The sequence below is a fragment of the Daphnia pulicaria genome, chromosome 6 (genome assembly GCF_021234035.1).
Source record: "Daphnia pulicaria isolate SC F1-1A chromosome 6, SC_F0-13Bv2, whole genome shotgun sequence".
NCBI lineage: Eukaryota > Metazoa > Arthropoda > Branchiopoda > Diplostraca > Daphniidae > Daphnia > Daphnia pulicaria.
The window spans coordinates 10,839,139-10,858,735 of NC_060918.1; the positions used below are offsets into that span (position 1 = coordinate 10,839,139).

Here is a 19,597-nt window from a genome sequence, read left to right on the forward strand (position 1 = left end):
TATTTGTTCACTAAAATCGACTAAAATAACCAAGATTACAATAAAGCTGTGCTAATTTATTAACTTATATGCAAGGTGCTGCCAGTTTCATTGTTGACTCATCAAACAGAAATAACTCTTCTAATTTTGAAGTAGAATGGAAGAACTTTCCACGTACGTGTCAAGGAAATTTAACCATTCAAAAACCAGACGAATTGATTGGAACCTCATCATTCATTGGGTTAGATATAATATGACTTGTTAGCTGTTAATATTTTTATGTTAGTTTGTAAACAACAACAAACAAGTATTTTTGATGTCTTTTTGGCTATTTTAGCACTGCACCACCCATTATAACTGGAAAATGTAGCTCCAAATATTGCCATACACGATGGCGCTTCGATATAAAACTTGATCCTTGTACTAGCTATAAGCTTGATTTTGGCTCATTCACAAACGAAATGACTACGCTTCCAGGTACAATTTTCTTACACGTCTGACTTACAGTGACATTATATTCATGCAATGACATTTCATAATTATAAATTTCTTGGCGGAAGAAATTCAAAATCTACATGTTGCCAGCCTTTCATCTATTAGAATTGAATTACAATGGGAAATTTCTGCAGCTTGCAAAAAAGTGGAAAATTTTATCATTTCAATTAAAAAAAATTACAATTTGGTCGAAAATGTTAGGTAAGCCTAAATTTAGTTATTTTTTACACTACTATTACAATCTAGGCTGACGTATATTTTTTAAAGCCTGCCCTCCAAAAATACACAATGCAATGATACCACTTGCACTGTGAGCTGGATATATGATCAAAACCTTACGGAATGCACAAAGTATGTTATTCATGTCAGCGGGTATACTATCAATGTTACCACCCCTCCTCCCGGTATGTGTTTTTCCTCACTAGTATGACCACGGATATAATTTAGCCTGCCAATTAATTAAATGAAATGCAAGGTTCTGCCAGTTTTATTGTTGATTCATCGAAGAGCAATATGCCCTCTAATTTTGAAGTAGAATGGACAAACCTTCCACGTCAATGTCAAGGAAATTTAACCATTCAAAAAGTAGTTGACTGGAATAGAAACTCATCTTTCATTGGGTTAGATATTATATGATTTTTTGATTTGTTAGTTTGTTAATATTTATGTATAAAAATTTATCTGATTTTTCTTTGGCTACTTTAGCTCTGCACCAGCAATACCAAGTAGAGAATGTCATTATTATTGTCATACGCGATGGCGCTTCGATAAAGAACTCGAGCCATGTACTACCTATAAACTTAATTTAGGCTTATTCGCTCAGGAGATTACTACGCTTCCGGGTAAAATATTCATATACATCTTCATTTGTTTTATTTTAACGAATATTCTGTTTTGTGAATTAAGATTTTTCTGGAGGTATAGTCAATAACATGACTATCCGATCTCGAATCGATCCGATCGAAGTTCCAGAGAGCCCTGACGAGCCTGCTACGCTAGTCATCAGTTGGGATCATCCACACTGTCAGAAAACTAAGGACCTTCAATGGAAAATTTCGATCAAGAAATCTCTCTCAAACACAACAATTGTGAAACCAATTTCAAATCTCGGAAATAGTTTTAAATATGCTGGCGTAAAAGCATGCGAAACATATATTTTTGCTATACTAACAGTATTTGAGAATGGAAGTACTCTTTATTCAACCGAAGAAAAGAATTTTCAAGCTGACTGTTCTACTGTGAAGCTTCTTGTGCCAATCAGCGTGATTGCCGGTTTATTGCTGATTGCAATCACAATCGCATTATTCCTTTGTAGAAAGCGGAAAAAGTAAGTTCTTAATTTATTTCGAACTCTTTGATTACATTATTAAAAATAATTTGATCGGCTTGTATAAATAACTAACGACTAAAATATTATTTTTACTAGAATGGATGCTCTGGAAAAGGAGTCTGAACATAATGTCAACAAACGGACATCGATTGAAAGCCGAGACCGAGCGCCGTCAATGAACCATAGTAAATTTCCTTCGTTTAACCATAACAGGATATCCTGTGCCAGCCGAAACAGCTGTAATAGTCGCAATAGCTCCAGCGAATATGCTGAAATGGACCTAGATTATTTGCCTCAAATGACAAAACGGCCGTTGAACATACGCGATATTTGTTCGTTTGACGTTGGACAAGCTCGAATGGAATTCTTTTTAATCAATAAATTGGCAGAAAAAGAAACCAAAAGGTTGCCGCGCACCATCGCTGAACGGCCCGAAAATAAAATGAAGAACAGATTTTTAAATACCCACCCTTGTAAGAGATAATGACTAGAGCAGAGCTGTCAAATTTACAACTCATATTCTCATAGATAACATTTATTTTTCACAGATGATTTTAATCGAGTCCTACTCTCCCATTCTGGAGACGATCAAAACGACGGATACATCAACGCTTCTTTCATTCCGGTATAATAAGCTATAAGATTTTGTATTTCACAATAATGTATCGAACATAACATCTCTGCATCATATTTAGGGGTTTGCTGAAAAAGAAAAGGAATACATTGCCGCTCAAGGTCCAAAGGATAATACTTTAGTCGATTTCTGGCAAATGATTTTGGAGCAAGATGTAAGGTTGATCGCTATGGTGACTTCTCTTTACGAATGTGGCAAGGTAAGAATTCAACACATTTTCTTTTCTCAGGTGTAAGTTTCGCATTCATTGATGTGTCAATATTTAAAATAGAAAAAGTGTGAAAAATACTGGCCAGGCGAAGATGAGTTGGTGATTTATGGTGGTGACACTCAATTAGAACTCTTGCAAGAGACGACGTACTCATTTTACACAATACGGAATATCCTTGTCACAAAAGTAAAATCCTTATACTCGATATTAACAAAAGAAAGCCTTGATTTCCAGATGCATTTTTTTTTAACTTAGGCCCCAGATCTTAAGCGAGAGATCCAACAGTTTCATTTTACCGCTTGGCCGGATTTTGAGACGCCTGATCAGCCGGAAGAATTGATCCGATTTATTGAAATCGTCCGCAGACAAGCTAGACAGTTGAATTTATCCTCGCCCATCGTTGTTCATTGCAGGTTTGTTTACAATTGCAATAAGTTGACACAATCATAAGTCGCAATAATCACCTTATCTTGTAGCGCGGGAGTTGGTAGAACAGGAACATTCATAGCTCTTGATTATCTAATCCAGCAAGTACTTATAACTGATCTAGTTGACATTCCAAGGACAGTTCGTCATCTGAGACGCTTACGCTTGTCCATGGTTCAATCAGAGGTTATTCCACACATTTTTATACAATTACACCCCTCTAATTTTTATCTCAATGTTTTAATATTTTTTTAGGCACAATATGTTTTCCTGTACTCCTGCATTGCTCATTATGTCAAGACAAGACTGAGTGCTGAGTCAGGCTAAAGAAAAAAGATACACAAAAAAACACTCCGAAAATATCTGTTATATAATATCTGCGAAAATATTTATTTCGCTTTATTACAAATTTGGTTGAAAACTGTGTGAGCTGTAATATACAGTGATTCCATAATCTAATCTAATCGTTCGTATACTATTTCGAGTGACGAAAATCTTATGGGTATCAATTCAGATTAGGGCGAAAGAAATCAAGAATAAAAGTACAGGGTGAAGTGGCAAATGGAATTGAAGTGACTAACTGGAACGCGTTAGTTGTTTTGCATCGTGGGCTAATGTTTTGGAATGTTTCAACGCGGCGTTATCGATTTATCTCCAGTATTAATTTTTCATATACCTTGGAAATCACCTGGTTGGCATTCAAGTAAAACCCAAATCACCCTTTATTACCTTGGCAAGGCGATCTGAAGGCCAACAGATTATAAGTCGAATAAGGGGACCCCGGACCCTGATATTTTAGGAGGTTTTTGTTAATAATCCCTAAAGATGAGCATTTAAAAGGGCAAATAACAATAACTATTTACTTTGCGACCTTAAAAACAATTAAGGGAAAACGGGGGAAACCCAAAGGTCATTTCATTGAACCTTTTGGTCTTGAGTGGAACGCCCATTTATTTCGAATTTTTGGTATAAATTCTAAGGAAATCAAGTCAGAAAATCATTCGTTCGAGCTTCGAGCTAGTCAGTCGACTAAAGCAGCTTCGAGTAAGAACCGCATCTAACAATCAATCGTGCACCATGGTTTCATCCAAAACTCTCCAATTCCTCTGCGTCGTAAGTTTAATTTTATCACTGACTTGCCATCCACAAAATTTCTAACCACATTGATTTTTATCCGGAAGCTTGCGGCAGTCCTATTCATGACAATCAACTGCTGTAATGGCATGCCACTCAAGAAAGATATCAAAGAGAAGTCATCCGACTTGAAGCAAGATCTAGAGGGAAAGTTCAACCAGACTGTGGAAAAAGTGGTGGAAACCAAAACGTTTCTGATGGACGCGGTGGTTTTTTCTATTAACAAGACTGCAGATGTCCTACTGGCAACCAAACAACATTTTAAGGAGACTAAAGACTCTCTTAAGAACAAAATGTCAGGATCTGTCAGCAAAACGGCACAGAAATTGGAGGAATTGAAGGAAGAGATTCACGGACATAAACGAGCCAAGACAGCCACCAGTCAGGCGGGACAAATTGTTTTCGTATCCAGAGATTTCCTCGTCGCTCCTGTGTTTCCTATCAACGAATTTCCCACCATTCCTTTCGAACCTTCTACGACCCCGACCAAGTCTGTACCGTTCGACATTTCAAATCCTGTTTTATCTAGTGCGTCTTCATAATTTCAAATGCCTAACTTAAAGAAAATTTTTGCAATTGTCTGATTCATTTATAAATATGCATACCGGGATAGTTCACAATATACTTGACTTACAACCTAGTAAGAATAATAGCGCACACAACGACCATATTATAAAGCTGTCTCGTTTATTTTATATAGCCGAAATTAACGTTTTTCAAACAGTCGATTTACATAGGATTAAGAGAAAAACTATCACGAAGACAAAATCTGACAGTGAGGTTTTGAGACTAGGAACACACGAGGACGTAGGTGATTTTAAACGGGAGGACAACCGGAATGGTACTCGATCTGGCAGTATGGCTTAATCATGTCGAATATCTTGGATACGAAAGAAGTTGAGTAGTATGGAGAACCTTGTTGTAGGTAGTCGTTCGAAAAACCCCCACAGCCATAGGAAGCTGTTGATGACAAGGAAAGCAGCAGCAATAGCACAAGCACGCTGATAAGAGCAAGAAAAGCCAGTAAGAGAACACCAAGAAAGAAAATTCGAAGAAAATATTTAACGAAATTCCACAAATCAGATATCTTTGAGCTTTTGACGGGAAATTCGTTCTCGATCCAGTTAATCGGACCTGTTGGCGCAATTTTACTTTACGCAATAACAATTTTTAAGTTAGTTTAAATTCACAATTTTTTTATAATCAAAGTTAAAAGTACCTTATTGGAGTAGAATGAACGAAATCATTTAGCAGGACTTTGGAAGCCTGTGTTTCCAAGTTATTCAAACAGCTATGGGTTTTCATTTTGTTACAGATGACCTTTTCTGGACTGCCATTTTGATTTCCGAGCATTCTGAATGAGCTTTTGGAATCGCCAAAAGAGCTTCGATTGATGGGCTCATCCTCATACTCTGGTTCATTGAGCATAACGTCTAAAACACATAAACAAATATTTACGTTGATTTCCAAAGAGAGAGAGGATAAGAAACATTTACTTACTCCACGCAGCTGGATGAATGAAATCAGGTTTTGCAACACTGTTATGTCAAATGGCAGCAAAGTTAGTAATAGTAACAAAGGCTGTGTCCAATTTAATTTGAAAACTTTACCTTCCCATTTGCTTCTTCCAGGGGGTGTCACCCAAAGAGGACTGTAATTCAGCCGCAAGGTTTTCTCCCAATTCCTGACCCTTTAGACGATCAAACTGCAAGGTAAACACCGATGTAATTGTTATCCATTAAGCATTTGCGGATTGCGCGTTATGAAATCTAATATGGATTTTTAAACTTTACTTACATCGGTAGGAGTAACTGGATCGGACAGCAACTGCTGGTCCATTAAATCCTGGGAGATACGCTGAATTTCCTTGTCTTTCATTTCCAGTTCTTCCTCCTTAACACGTATTATCTCTTCAAGGTGTCTAATAGCGTCAACTAACTGTTCGCAGCGTTCTTCTCCTTTTACATGGTGAACTTGCATGGTTTCTAATTCTTGGACTTTTTCGTCGAGTTCCTTTCGACACTCTTCATATTGAACGGTCATCCTTTGGAAATCTTCTTTCAGCTGTTTTACTCGGCTCTGAAGTTGGTTATTGTCTTCTTCCAAGAGCTGAGATTGCTGACCAATTTCTGTTACTGTTAGCTCCACTCTAATATAAAGAGAAATCTCAGCTGAAATACACTGACACCTTACAAAAGAGGCTTTCATCTTAGTCTCACCTATTTATTTTATTTTTCAGTACTGAGTTCTCAGATTTAAGTGAGATGTTGCTTTCTTCTACTGCATCCATTTGCTCTTGTAACAAATTGTTCTGTTCTTGAAGACGGATAAATTGGAACTGAAGCTCTTTCACATCAACTAGAGCACTAAAATTAAATAAACATTGAATGATTAAACAACAATTTAATTATTGTTATCAAGACAAATTATTTCAAATTGTAGGCCAACCATTGAGATTCTGTAGAGGATGAGTTCCTAGAGTCAGCTAAATAAAAAAAAATAAAATATAATAATGAAAGATCACCCAGAGATAACTGAACATTGAACTAATGTTTTACTGTCATGGTTTGAAGATAATTTGGAATGATGTTGGGTTGATTGAGGGTTATTATTAATTGAACTAATATTGAACAGAAATGATGAATCTTCAGTCTTGGAAGTTAACTTGTTGATACAAAATTTCAGAGCAGACTGAAAATCTTCAATTGTAACCTCTGGGTTCGTATCAGTAGGATCAAGGGCAACCAGCATGTCCTGAAATTTTTCCCTACGCAGGAAATAAATAGTGACTTCAACGTCTGGAAATCAATAAAATAACTCAAAAATTCAACCTGATTTCATGGCTTTCAGAAGCATAGTTCAAGAGGAATTCAACCAAGACTGAAGCCCGAACATATCCAGTTTGTTCTTTGTCACAGCAATTAAAGATACTTTCCACTACAGCTTCATCTGAATTATTATCATTATTTATAAAATGACAGATGAAAATCCCACAACACTTAAATGTCATCATATCAGTTACCAGTCATGGAAAGATTGAAAGCTGGTTGCATGGTTGAAAAACTTTCCTCATCTGGACCACCAAAACCTTCGTCGAAAGACTCTTTATTTCCATTTTTCCTCTCTATTGGTAAAACTTCACCCAAAGCTTCGTAAATAATTTCACTATCCATACTTATCCTGTTACCCGTTCAGAGTACCGTTCAGATATGAGGGACAATTAATGATAAACGTTGTAATGCCGATACTTAACAGTAAATGTCTATCAATTTTATCAGACGAAATTTTAGTAGATGAACTCCTGATTCTCCTACATTGAATATTTGGCGCCGAAGTAAAAAAGTTGTCTTATTTCGAATAAAAATATACTAGAATTAAATCCTCTATTGTTTATTACACAACAGTACAATTTTTTTTAAATTAATATTTTACACGTAAAACTAATTTGTGTTTAATTTTACTATCGTTTTATGATGTTTTTATTTTTATTGCAACATTGCTGTCGGAAATAATTTCCGAATATTTTTCGAAACAGGCAAACAGCTGATCGTCTGTTCAAAGTTCGAAATTGTTTTTAGGCGGGCCCTAACATGTGGGTTGCTACTTTGTCCACCGATTCTAGAAAAACGTGTTTCGTTACAGTCCCTCAAAAATGGGGAGTCAACTTCAATCAGGTAATCCTCATTTTATAGTATGATCTTTGAATATATTACAATTACATTGTTGCTTCTTGCAGATGGTTACAATAAAAATTCAGCAGTCCAATATTTCTGCTCTTCCTGTGTATGCTACTTGCATAGGTGAAAATGGTCTTCCAGGAGATGAAAATGTGGTGATAGGTACTCAATTTGCCAGATTGAATGGTTTGGTTACTGATGTGGAAACAGCATTTGAAATTTTTCCGAAGAATGTTCCAATATTATCTTCAGTCATAGCGGAGCCATGTTTGGAGGAGGATTGGGAATTACTAGTAATTTATACAGTTTAAATTAAGTTGAAAATGTAATTTAAACTTATTTTCCACAGGAGCTGAACATTGAACAAATCCAATCTGAGCTCTTGAATAAGTATATGAAAAAAATTTTCAGTAATACATTAAACGCAATTCTTTATTTATTCCAATAGAATTCGTGTTGTTTGGGTTGGAGCAAAAGTTCCCATATGGCTGAGTGATTTTGTTAGTCTTTCTATAGAAATAAGTAAATACTTACCAAAACTTGTCAAACATTTTAATTGAATTTTTAATTATTTTTCTTTCTTAAAGTTGAACTTGATCCTAAGGAAACTACTGGATTATTGGCTACAGACACTGAAATCCATGTGTGCCCTCCTAAACCTAAACCCTATGTAGGCCCAGTGGTGGACAACCAAATATCTCCTTTGAAGTCAATCCTCTCACATCTTCTGAACCATCATTTCCCAAAAACACCAGAAAAATGTGCTAGTACTGTTCTAGAACTGCGAGTGCTACCAGTTGAAGAAAAAGAAACTTTTCACAAATTAGCACTTGAAAACAATGCTAATGTTGTTTTACAACCTTATCAAGCATTTTTGTCTAAAACCCACGAATCCACTCTTGACAAGACGCAAGACTGTATTGGCAGCATTCAAAATAACGAACGCACTTCATATTTTAACATCCATTTCGTTGGAAGCAGTCATAACTGGCCCATTTATCCCAACGCCATTTACCTTTCAGAAATAGTTATTCGCCAATTAAATTTAAACTTGAAGCAGCGTGTGCAAGTAGTCGTTCAAACAGACGATCTCCCTAACCGATGCGAAAATATCAGCTTTTACACATTTGTCCAGGTATAATGGTTTTAAAAGCTAATTTACGGTATAACACATTCAATAATAACTGTCTGTGTTTACAGGATTATGATTTAAAAGAACTTGAAAAGGACGTTAAAATGTGGATGTTGTCAGTAACTAAAGACAAAGTGAATCTTGTTATTAACCATGGTCAACATTTGGACATTCCTTGTATCGTGAAGGGAAAAACTAATCGCATATTCACTGGAATTCAATCAAAAAGCCCCAATCCTAGATTTTGCCGCGTTGACGAAACGGCTCTAACCAAGATTCTTGAGAAGCTCAAGGTTATACGCATCCGAATACAAAATGCGCCTCAGTATCTACAGCTGCTAGAAAACGATCCCGTTAGAACAGCGAAATCTGAAGTTCCATTGGGGTATGTATTAATAACAGCGTATGAAAAATTTATTTCAAGAGATCACTCATATATTTTAGAGGAGTTACCAATCTACTCGAAAAAGCTACCAACTTCTTGAAAAGCGGATTGGGACTTATTAACAACAGTTTATGCAGTTCTTGTACCGGATGCCGTCATGGAAATTTGCTTCTGACGGGTATTAATTTAATTTAAAACACCTAAAGGTAGTTTTATTAAGAATAGCACTTCTTTTTATTACGAAAACATTTGTAGGACCACGAGGATCGGGAAGAACTAGCATCGCACGCAATCTTTGCAACCAATTAGAAAGCCAGCCATTTTATGTTCATACCGTTTTTATCGACTGTGCTTCACTAAAAGGTATTTTTTTTTTTTGCCTACCGCTTTTCATCAAACTTTATAATGCATACACTGTATTAATAGGTAAGCGAGCAGAAACACTTCAACGTGACTGGGAAGTAATGTTTCGACAACTAATCGATCGGGAACCTTCACTGCTGGTGTTGGATGATCTTGATCTGTTAGTGAGTGCACCACAAAACGACCAAGATGAAACACTCAACGGAGAAGCATGGTATTACAGGAGGTTAGCTTTTCATATAAAACGTATACCTCATGTGTATCTCGTTACAGCTGTGTCGACTTTTTTTTTAATTTCAGAATTTCAGCTTTGATCATTGAACTTGTTAAGAGCACTCCATTTCTAAATCAAGTAATGATCATTGCTACAGCCATAAACGGTAAATCACTGCATCCTAGGCTTTATAACTACGAATCGAGTCATTTGTTTACATGCGAATTAATAATTCCTCCCCTCACTAATGTAAGTGTCATGTAAGAAACAAATGATACAAACTATGGTTTAACATTTGAGTTTTAAGCAGGATATGAGATTAGAAATGGTTCGAAAACTGTTGGAAACTGATGGTTTGAATGTTGAGGAAGATATCAACCTCACTTCTATAACCTCTAAAATGGATGGATACGTTGCTACTGATGTCCGTCATCTAATAGATAAAGCGACGCATCTCGCTGCTTCTGAAGCAGGTAAAACCTTCTGCGTCTTTCTAATTATTTGATTAGTGGAAATTAAAAAGAGTGCACCTTTTTTGGTTAAAGGTTCTCTTAAAGAGATTTTGGTGAAAGCCAAACACTTCGAACTTGCTGTGGAAGATCACGTTCCGATCGGGTTGCATGGCATTGATTTGAAGCCTTCGGTTGACAACCGTATCGCCTGGAGTGATGTCGGGGGGCTCACTCATGCGAAAAAGATAATAGTAGAAACCCTCAAATGGCCAACTCAAGTATGTAAACTCTCCTTTCTTTTTCCATTTTTGGTCAAAGGCTGGTTACGACTATACCTTGTGTTATAATGTATTCTAGTATCCAGAGTTATTCGCCCATTGCCCCCTTAGACTGAGATCGGCTCTTCTACTCTATGGGGCCCCTGGAACTGGCAAAACAATGTTGGCTCGCGCTGTGGCTACCGAATGCCAAGTCAACTTTATTAGTATTAAGGTTAAAACTTAATATCAAAATTTATGAGAAATTCTTTTCCAAATACTTAATATCGCATTCGTTATAGGGCCCGGAATTGCTGTCCAAGTATATAGGAGCTAGCGAAGAATCCGTCCGAGAGACATTCCGACGGTAAGTGTGCGACTGCATAATACTTGTAATAGATTTAATCAGTGTTTTAGTTGTATTGAATTACAATTTTAACTATGTACAATGTCTATTTCAGAGCCAGGAGCGCCAAGCCCTGTATCCTATTTTTTGATGAGTTCGACAGTCTTGCTCCCAGGTAGCGTATCCACTGATTAAAATCAATTTCTCCTATCTGAATTTCATGCGAGTCTTTTTTCTTCATAAATGAAGCGTCTATCTTTAAACACTATTGGATAATCAATGACCATGTGATGTCAATGTACTACAATGTGAATCTACCAATCGAGTAAATTAACAAACGTCACCCAAAAGGGTTGAGCGCGGTGTTTGATAGGTGAAAGTCAAAGGCAGTGGTGATATTTCATCGTCGCTTTTATCGGGAGGTGTCATTGTGACGTTGGGGCGGTGTGTTATTCGACCACAAAGCCTTGCTCATTAAGCATCCATTCACTTGGAACTCATCCTTTTTCTTCGTATTTCTTTTCTTATTCGATTCCACTGTTTGGGGTTTGGCTGTTTTATTTGTGTTTCGCTTCGGAACCATCTTTAACAAAGATGTATGTTTGGTGGCTCTTTGTGGATCGACACCGCTCTAACCGACAGCGAGTTTCACATATGTAAGATGATGCATGCAACATCGGCCGCCTGCTGAGTGTCCCAACACCTTGCCATACTGCACAGCGGTCCTCTCTGCTATCAGATGTAAAAAAAGAAAACGCAGAGGAACATCTTTTTTCCTTCTTTCTGATTTTTACAATCGTTTATCGTGTTATTTTTAAAAGCCACAACGGGGGGAACTTATCGTATAAATGTATATTTTTTCCTCTTCTTTCCCCCTTGCACCTTGTTTGTTGATGTCTCACAAACCTTATTCTGTTTTGGAGCTCTCAAAAGTCCCTTTCTCTGAAATAATAATCCCCGTGTCTCTCTCCTTTGCTTCTTTTTTGTGTCTGTCTGTGTGCGCCTCGGTATTCGAAGAACGAATTTTATTTTTTTATTTTAATGTTTATGTGTTTTTGCAGGCGGGGTCATGACAGCACAGGTGTCACGGATCGGGTTGTCAATCAGATGCTCACAGAATTGGACGGGGTGGAGGGCCAAGAAGCAGGTTTATGGGTGCTGGCAGCCACATCTAGACCCGATTTGATTGACCCTGCCCTTCTCCGTCCTGGCCGTTTCGACGTCTCGGTCCGTTGCCCTCTACCGGACAAGGTACTTTACTAAGTTTTTTTTTTTTTTTTCTGATCCCTTTTTTGTTATTTCTTTTGTTGTGTGTGTGGCCGTGTTCCTTTTTTTTTCATTTCAATTTCAATTGAATTTGAAAGCCTGAATGCATTTGTAAGTATCTCTTTCTCTCCAGGATGAAAGGTTAGACATCTTGAAGGCGCTCAGTTCTAGACTCCATCTCCTTGACGACGTCCGATTGGATGAAATTGCGTTCGAGACGGAATATTATTCGGGCGCAGACCTGCAGGCGGTCCTATACACTGCCCAGTTAAAAGCTGTACATCAGCGGACTCAAGGTAAGGAACCCAAACAATCAATCTGACTGAATCAATTGTGTTATGAAGAAGATGATGCCTAGAAGAAAGCTTTATCGAGACTTGTTTTTTCTTTTTTTCTTGTTAGAGGATAAAAATTCGATTAAACGAACATCTTATGAATATAATAGTTTTGATGAGGAGAAGCTGCAGGGAAAACGGCAGCAACGGGGTCCTAGGGTCCTAGCAAGATGCACGAGGGGATTTCTTTCTTGTTTTTAATTCTTCAGTCTTTTTTCTCCTCTCTCTCTCTCTTCCTCCAACCTTTTTGATCAAGATTTATGTGACCCGTTTGCTCTTTCGGAGTCATAGAATTCGGTCTCTTTTGTGCCTTTTTTTTGTGTGGAATTGCGCGACGTCGCTTGTGGGGACACTTCGTGCTCGAAGGCTTGACATATAGTCGCATATTTAGTGGGTGTCCAGAATGTCGCCCGATAAGAGCGTTAACAAATTGCCAGGTCCGTTCGTCCGTCGTACCTTTTTTTATTTTATTTTATTCATCGGTCGATTCTTAGTACCGTATAGGATGTACGGGGAGTGAGAAGAATGAAAGACCCCTTTTCTTGTGTGATTATGCTGCCGATTCTTTATCTGATTTTCTCTATATGCCTGTTTATTGTATGCATTTGCAATAGGCGACAACAACAAACCTTCTCCAATTCATATCACTCATCAGTTGCTGGTGGATGCGCTGCGGGAGACTCGGCCATCGGTCACGGCTTCGGAGCGGCAGCGCTACGATCGAATGCAAGTCACATTTATTTACTTGTCCGACGCATAATATTTTGAATTTCCCATCTTGTGTCCAATAACCAAGTGACAAGAAAAAGAGGAATTAAATTCAAGAACGGGACACGCTATTTTGATTAATGTTTTCTCTGTCTCACTGTCTCACTCTCTCTCTTGATTTTTACTCTTGCAGCTACGAGAACTTTGACTCCGGACACAGCGATAACAACGAGCAGCCAGGTCCCGCACGGGTCCCCCGGGTCACCCTGGCATGAAAAGGAAAGAAAGAAGACCGGGAGGGGGAAGAAGACGGCAATCTGCATTATTCGTCTTCTACTAGCGACGTGGATCGACTTCACTCACACAAGGTCAGTGGTCTTTATTTATTTATTTTTCTCCCTTACCGGAAGAAACCACAGAAGAGAAAATCCTTCCATCTTCGTATTATGAGAGGAAAAAGGAGGGAGTCTATGTATATATGTATAAAGTAAAAAAAGGAAAAAATTCCGGCGGATCTTATCTTGCACCGTCGTTCTCTCTCCGTGAATGGCAGTCGGAGAAAAAAAAGGGTGGGGAGGGGGTAGTCTAGCTGTCATATGAAATAAGAACACGCGACGAGCTAGCTGGTGTTTGTTCGCCTTTTATTCCTCCTTGTTATTCAATTCAACGTCTATACACAATAAATATATGGGTAAAAAAAAGGAAACATCCAGCGGAAGAGCGAGGGGGGCGCCCAGCACGCTCCCTAGTACGTGTGTATGTGTGCAGACAGTTGGTAACTGATAAGCGATTTAATAACGACTCTTAAAAAAAAAGAGAAAATGGGTGAATAAGAAGATTAGAACCTCGGTGGATGCCCTCCCGGAGTGCATGGATTCGTTGGGCAAAACCAACACAAGTCGTCGACTTTTGGGGGTCTTTCTTCTTGGTCCTTTTATTTGTCGGGCGGATTGAGTTTTAAACACGGACTTGGAATAAGAGGCAACAAAAGAAGGTTTAGACGGTCTTCTATTTTTTCTGATCGGGTTTTAACTCTTGTGAAAGTTTATCAACAAAACAGTAGGACCGTGTCATAAAAGAGATGATAGTTTTCATTCTCTTTCTGCTTCCTCCCCGTCACTTTTGCGACTGTGACAGGCGATACTACTACGTTTATATGTTTTTTCTCTCTCTCTCTCTCCCTGCATCTTCTTTTTCTTCTGCAAATAGAATATAGAAATAGAACTACTAAGCCGATCCTCTTTTTGTTGCGTTATTATTACTATTATTGTTATTATTCCAGCCGATGCGAGACGATAGCCCCGTGATATATATACTGTTTTCCTTTGCCCCCTTTGTGACGCTCGCCGTGCTCGAACGTTTTCCTAGTTTTTCTTCCTTTTTTTCTTGTTGATGCAACCATTCAGTTGCAGTTGCTTACATAGAAAGGCAACCGTCGACGACGTCGTCGTCTTCTTCATGCCGGAAATGAAAAGCCACTCCAGCAGCCCGGCAGCTCCAGCAGCTACCGGAACTGCTGGTAGGCGACAGGAGAGAAAAGCTAGCGATAGGAATAGGAAGGAGCAGGAGAAGAATAAGAAGATTGAGAAGATAGCAGTTGATTCTTCCCCGTTTTTCGTTGATTCATTCTCTCGTTTGCTGTTTGGTCTCTCCCCCCACCAACCATTTTACTCCCCTTTCTATCAGAACTAGTTATGTCAGTTGGCCGCCTTGTTTTGTCGCTTTTCTTCTTCTTCTTCTACAAAGTCGGCGCTTGTTGATCCGTCAAGGGGTTTTCTTTTCTTTTCCCTTTTCCTTTTTTTGCCTTCCTTTTTTTGTGACTCGGGTCCGGAACAACCGTGTGTTTCCACCATCACCGCCACCGCCACCTCCGCCAAAAGCCTTCGATCAGCTCCAGGCAACTGGGAATCAATCGCCTTTTCCCCGTTGATTGACGTCAACTTCTGCTCGAAAGAGTTGAATGCGGCTGCAATTGTAATGTAACGATTCACGAGCCGTCGATGACTTTTTGAAAATTGGGGTTTTTTTTTTAGATAAGTGGAGTCTGCTTCAATGTTGAATGTTGGGAGCGCGAGGAATTGAGGAGGGACCTAGATGGAGGCGTTCAAGTGTCGTTGACGCTAACCAAGCGCTGGATCCCTATTTACCCATAGTCCATTAAACAAATGGCCGACTCTGAGATGTGAGGTCATGCGTGAAAACGGGGCGAGATTTGAAACACCTAGAGCCATCGTTCTTTCGCTCCTTTCAATCATTTGGTCCTTTTCTACGAATTGAAAATCACATTCAATTCCGCTCCTGTAAACCACTAGATGAGTTTTCCACTATCATCGACATATTTCTTTCTCTTTTTCCCTCGTTTTCTGAAAAAGGCGCTTCTGATTACGAGTAAAAAAGGGGGGAAAGAGGAGAAGATGAGCTGTTTGGTGTTAACCGGTTAGCAAAATTGATGGTGTGGCGTGTGTGTTTGTTACCCCGACGGGGGGTAACAAAAAAAAACCTCTTGGCCTGGCTGGCACTCGTGCGGATGAAAAGAAAGCAAATGGTAGGCGTTGGCTAGGACCATCGTGATGCGTCGTCTCCCTTTTTCTATCGGGTCATGAAGATTGAAATCCGCAGTTGCCGGACAATTCAATTACAATCGCTCCCTCTCGATCCTATTGACTTTTTCTCTCTCCCCCCTCTTTTCACGTCGTTTTCTCACTATCCCATTCTATCTCGTCGTGACTTGAAATGTGTTCCCAAATGTCAATGTCTTTCACCCGAACTGTTTTAACACAGTCGATTATCTCTCGGAGCTTGAAAACGAATCGAATCGATGGACCATGTGTCTTTAACGTTGATTGCCGTCTTGTATTCCCCCACACTTCACTGGCATTGAAGTTCGGAAATTCTCGCCCGTCGAGGCAGAGTTTTGTGTAAATTGCTCCAAGTTTGACAAATGGTAGAATGGCATTTAGACTCAACTTTGATTCACTTCGGTAATGACCGACACTTGTCTCAAGTATTGCTGACGTGAACTTTGCTTCTTCCCCTTAATAGCCATCGTTTCTTCTCTATTTGTAAAGTGCCATTTTTGTGAAATAGAAGAAAACCAGGACCCGGGATATGAGTTCAATCATTCGCTAGCTTGTTCCGTCGGCTTTTTTTGTGTGTGGTACTGGATAGTATCGGAACTGCTAGGCGGGAAAAAAAGGGAACCATATTAGTGTCTGACCGGAAACACACAGCCTCTGCGTCTGTGTCACGATATTTCCTCTTCTCTTTGATTCTATTTCCCCCTCCATTTTTCACACTACTGCGTAGTCCTCTCTTTTATACCGGCCTTGGTGCATAGGCCCGTGTACGATCCCCGTTCCTTTCATGCGCGTCGTGTCTGCCGGACGGTGTTCTGAATAAACCATCTTTCACTTTTGTTGGCAGTCTTTTTGTGCGGCCATTGGAGGTGTCTGTGTATGGCGGCATAGAAGATGATGATGGCGACGACGTGTTGGTGTTGGCGAGGTAATTGACTGCCAATGAAAGCCCATTCATTGGTCGCACAATAGTCGACTAACTGGCCCGATGAGTGCAGTACTGCGCACACACATACACACACGGAGGTCTTGTTGTAGCGGCGCTCACGTCGGCGTCAACTTTCTTGGCCGCAACACCATCGCTCCTATTTTTAGGCTTTTCTTATTGATTTGATTACAACACACAACACAGTACACTATTATTACTGTGTAGCCTTCTTCGGCCTGTTGTATTCATCGATTGATTCGTTTACAATAGCCAAGATTTCGGTGCCGATGTTGAAGTCATTTCTTTGGCATTTTTTCTTTTCTTTTTGAGAGAAACCACCAAATTCATCAGATAGGCCAAGTGGAGCAGGGAATAAGCGTTGGCACTGGCCTATAGGAAATGAAGGCACACAAACACACGGACGCTTTCGTTTTGATGTTTGTTTTCCAGCCAAACGATAGGGGCGGGTGGGTGGTCAATCCAGCGTCGTTGCATAAACAGTGGATCAAGGTATGTGGACATAGTGGATCTTGTTGTTGCTACCACCGACTGACACAAGTCGACTCTTTTGATGACCTACCCATTCTCTCTCTCTCTCTCTCTCTCTCTCTCCTTTTTTTCCCCTCTCCCGTTTTTTTCTGTCTGGCTGTTAAATTGTGTTTGGGTGTGACAGTGGGGTTACATTCTGTATAATCTATAAGGCTCGACTCTATAGTGGGTATAGTTGTTATTCTTGTATATAAATTCTATCCCAACGCTTTTCTGGATCCTCCACTGTTGTGTCCCCTCTTTTCTTTTCTTTACTTGTCTGCGGTGGGGCGAGCGATTGAGCGGCGTTGAACTGTGTGAAAGGCCTCTGCTCTGCTTCCATTTACCAGACGTGTGTGTATATATATATATAGCCTACTACTACCACTAGTGCACCATTCTGGTCATGGTACACACAAAAGTCTTTCTCTGTGTGTCGACCTAAAGTTATCCTCCTCCCACCTTCAGCTCCGCAACCAACACACAGGCACACACACACACAATAGGTGCAATAAAGACGGCATTCAGGCGAAGCCCAACAGCGACAAATTGCTGATCTGATTGCAGCTTCGTGTCCTCGACTCTTGTCCTTCCTCTTATTCTTTTTCTTTTTTTAGTTTAGTTTTTTTTTTTCAAAGGGAGGGAGGACGAGGATTTTCTTTTGCTATCTTTGGTTATGCGACCGTGGCTCCTATGTTGCTGGGATCAGCGTCGACCATCCTCGCTCTGTACAGTCCAGTTTTTTTTTTTTTTTTTCAATAGGAATACAATAATGGCCAGAAGCTCTTCTCTTGGTCTTTGTTGGCTTCTATACATATGTATACTGTACGTACACAAACAGACAGACACAATGCATTGACAACTCTGGAATTGTCCAGCGTTCTATGCCCCCACTGTCTGTGTTAGCTTACCGCAATTGTGTCCAATCGTTCAAACTTTGAAGGCGGGTCGGCCGAATAGAAAGACGTAAAAAAACGAAGGAAATGGTTGAAACTCCCAAAGTCAGCGATTTCGTCGTCCAAACTCCAAAGCCTTTCTCTATTTTTTTAAATCTGTGTTTTTAGCCTCATCTTTTGTTGCAATTTTCTATTTGAAGTTGAAAGGGGGGAAAAAAATAGCGGACGGACTGGAGACATCCGTTTTGATTCGTACTAACATTCTTTGAGGTCGATGTTCCTGACATATTCCATTTCTGAATGGGTCGAACCATCTCCAAGTTGAGGAACATCATTCTGTTTTTGCATCACCCAAAGGACTTGGTCAATATTGATCTTTCATCTTTAGCCTCTTGTGGTATTCTGTCTGACGTGATTTTCGTTTACTTGAAAAAAAGGTACAAGGTACAAGGTACAGGAGTTGCGCCAAGTCATTGAAATCTCTGGCCGTCGCCAACTTGAAGAAAATCATTTAGTCGTACCTCGCTGTGCCTGTAAACCTTTATTTAAAACAACTATTGTACGTACGTCGGTGTCGACCTCTTTATTGTAATGTCTGCTAATGCAGAATATTATACAAGAGCTCGGCAGCCGATAGACGACTAACACGGCCGTCCCATTAACGAATGGAGAAGGTGGGAAAAACATGTGTTTCCCTTGCATTTCAGGCCTTTGAATGTAATAGTCGCTGAGTGTGAATGAAATGTTCTTCTCTCTCTCCGTCCTTGTCACCTATGAACGGATTGCGTTCGATGTATGTGTAACCAGAAATTTGTTGAATCAACAATTCGCGTGTGTACTTACGGTGTCAATTTGCTGCAGTGCATCTGTTGGATCCAGTCTGTTGTTTGCAGACGCGTAGATTAAATCGAAATTACGGATTGGGGTAAGTGTGTCGTCGAGCTGGCGCACCTGTGAATTTCCCGACACGTGCCTTATATAACCTTGACGCATTTGTGCTAAGACTTGGAGAGCGGACGTAAATTAGTAGCCGTGTTGCAATATCACACCTATCGGTATTAATTCAAAAACTGTTTTGTTCTTTCAGATCTCGCAGATCATAAATTGTTAAATATTTCTAGAACCTAGGGCGGGGGAGCACTTAAACAGTAAAAAGACGATGGCGCAACGGGTTTTCTCCTTTTTCTCGTTTTGATGACGTCACAATGTAATATCGTTGAATTGCCTTTGTTTTTTGTTTTGTTTTTCGGTCGGGCGATGCACACAACAATCAGGCCTGTGATGATGTGACGATGATAGAGCACCGACACTGTTCAGGCAAAGTG

The 19,597-nt window shown here is 39.5% G+C and overlaps 4 protein-coding genes across 12 annotated transcripts in view; 3 read left to right on the plus strand and 1 right to left on the minus strand.

Moving 5' to 3' along the window:
* Positions 1–963: 963 nt before the first annotated feature.
* LOC124343212 (receptor-type tyrosine-protein phosphatase beta-like) lies at positions 964–3,534 on the plus strand. Its single transcript, XM_046796451.1, has 10 exons — positions 964–1,094; positions 1,180–1,316; positions 1,381–1,801; positions 1,901–2,277; positions 2,353–2,429; positions 2,500–2,637; positions 2,710–2,835; positions 2,905–3,062; positions 3,126–3,261; positions 3,331–3,534. Exons 1-10 carry the CDS (start codon positions 988–990, stop codon positions 3,400–3,402), a joined length of 1,749 nt encoding a protein of 582 aa, XP_046652407.1. The 5' UTR covers positions 964–987; the 3' UTR covers positions 3,403–3,534.
* Positions 3,535–4,034: 500 nt separating this feature from the next.
* LOC124343351 lies at positions 4,035–4,849 on the plus strand. Its single transcript, XM_046796681.1, has 2 exons — positions 4,035–4,188; positions 4,257–4,849. The coding sequence occupies exons 1-2, from the start codon at positions 4,153–4,155 to the stop codon at positions 4,749–4,751; spliced, it is 531 nt and encodes a 176-aa protein (XP_046652637.1). The 5' UTR covers positions 4,035–4,152; the 3' UTR covers positions 4,752–4,849.
* A 30-nt stretch (positions 4,850–4,879) lies between these two features.
* Positions 4,880–7,490, minus strand: LOC124343215 (golgin subfamily B member 1-like). The gene is made up of 10 exons (XM_046796455.1): positions 7,232–7,490; positions 7,041–7,158; positions 6,768–6,976; positions 6,658–6,694; positions 6,429–6,575; positions 6,007–6,358; positions 5,820–5,914; positions 5,710–5,747; positions 5,429–5,642; positions 4,880–5,360 (listed from the first exon to the last, which is right to left on the minus strand). Exons 1-10 carry the CDS (start codon positions 7,380–7,382, stop codon positions 5,027–5,029), a joined length of 1,695 nt encoding a protein of 564 aa, XP_046652411.1. The 5' UTR covers positions 7,383–7,490; the 3' UTR covers positions 4,880–5,026.
* A 257-nt stretch (positions 7,491–7,747) lies between these two features.
* LOC124343144 (peroxisome biogenesis factor 1-like) overlaps positions 7,748–19,597 on the plus strand; it is a 95,274-nt gene continuing 83,424 nt past the window's right edge. For all 9 annotated transcript variants that reach the window (XM_046796318.1, XM_046796320.1, XM_046796325.1 and 6 more), the window contains exons 1-19: positions 7,748–7,883; positions 7,946–8,179; positions 8,236–8,276; positions 8,335–8,408; positions 8,474–9,021; positions 9,087–9,403; positions 9,463–9,581; positions 9,659–9,766; positions 9,830–9,992; positions 10,067–10,229; positions 10,291–10,453; positions 10,526–10,710; positions 10,790–10,924; positions 10,992–11,056; positions 11,151–11,210; positions 12,097–12,286; positions 12,435–12,597; positions 13,251–13,362; positions 13,538–13,712. In XM_046796318.1, coding sequence (XP_046652274.1) covers positions 7,800–7,883; positions 7,946–8,179; positions 8,236–8,276; positions 8,335–8,408; positions 8,474–9,021; positions 9,087–9,403; positions 9,463–9,581; positions 9,659–9,766; positions 9,830–9,992; positions 10,067–10,229; positions 10,291–10,453; positions 10,526–10,710; positions 10,790–10,924; positions 10,992–11,056; positions 11,151–11,210; positions 12,097–12,286; positions 12,435–12,597; positions 13,251–13,362; positions 13,538–13,619 — 3,006 coding nt within the window. In that variant the 5' untranslated portion in view covers positions 7,748–7,799 and the 3' untranslated portion in view covers positions 13,620–13,712. The remainder of the gene's footprint in view (positions 7,884–7,945; positions 8,180–8,235; positions 8,277–8,334; positions 8,409–8,473; positions 9,022–9,086; positions 9,404–9,462; positions 9,582–9,658; positions 9,767–9,829; positions 9,993–10,066; positions 10,230–10,290; positions 10,454–10,525; positions 10,711–10,789; positions 10,925–10,991; positions 11,057–11,150; positions 11,211–12,096; positions 12,287–12,434; positions 12,598–13,250; positions 13,363–13,537; positions 13,713–19,597) is intronic.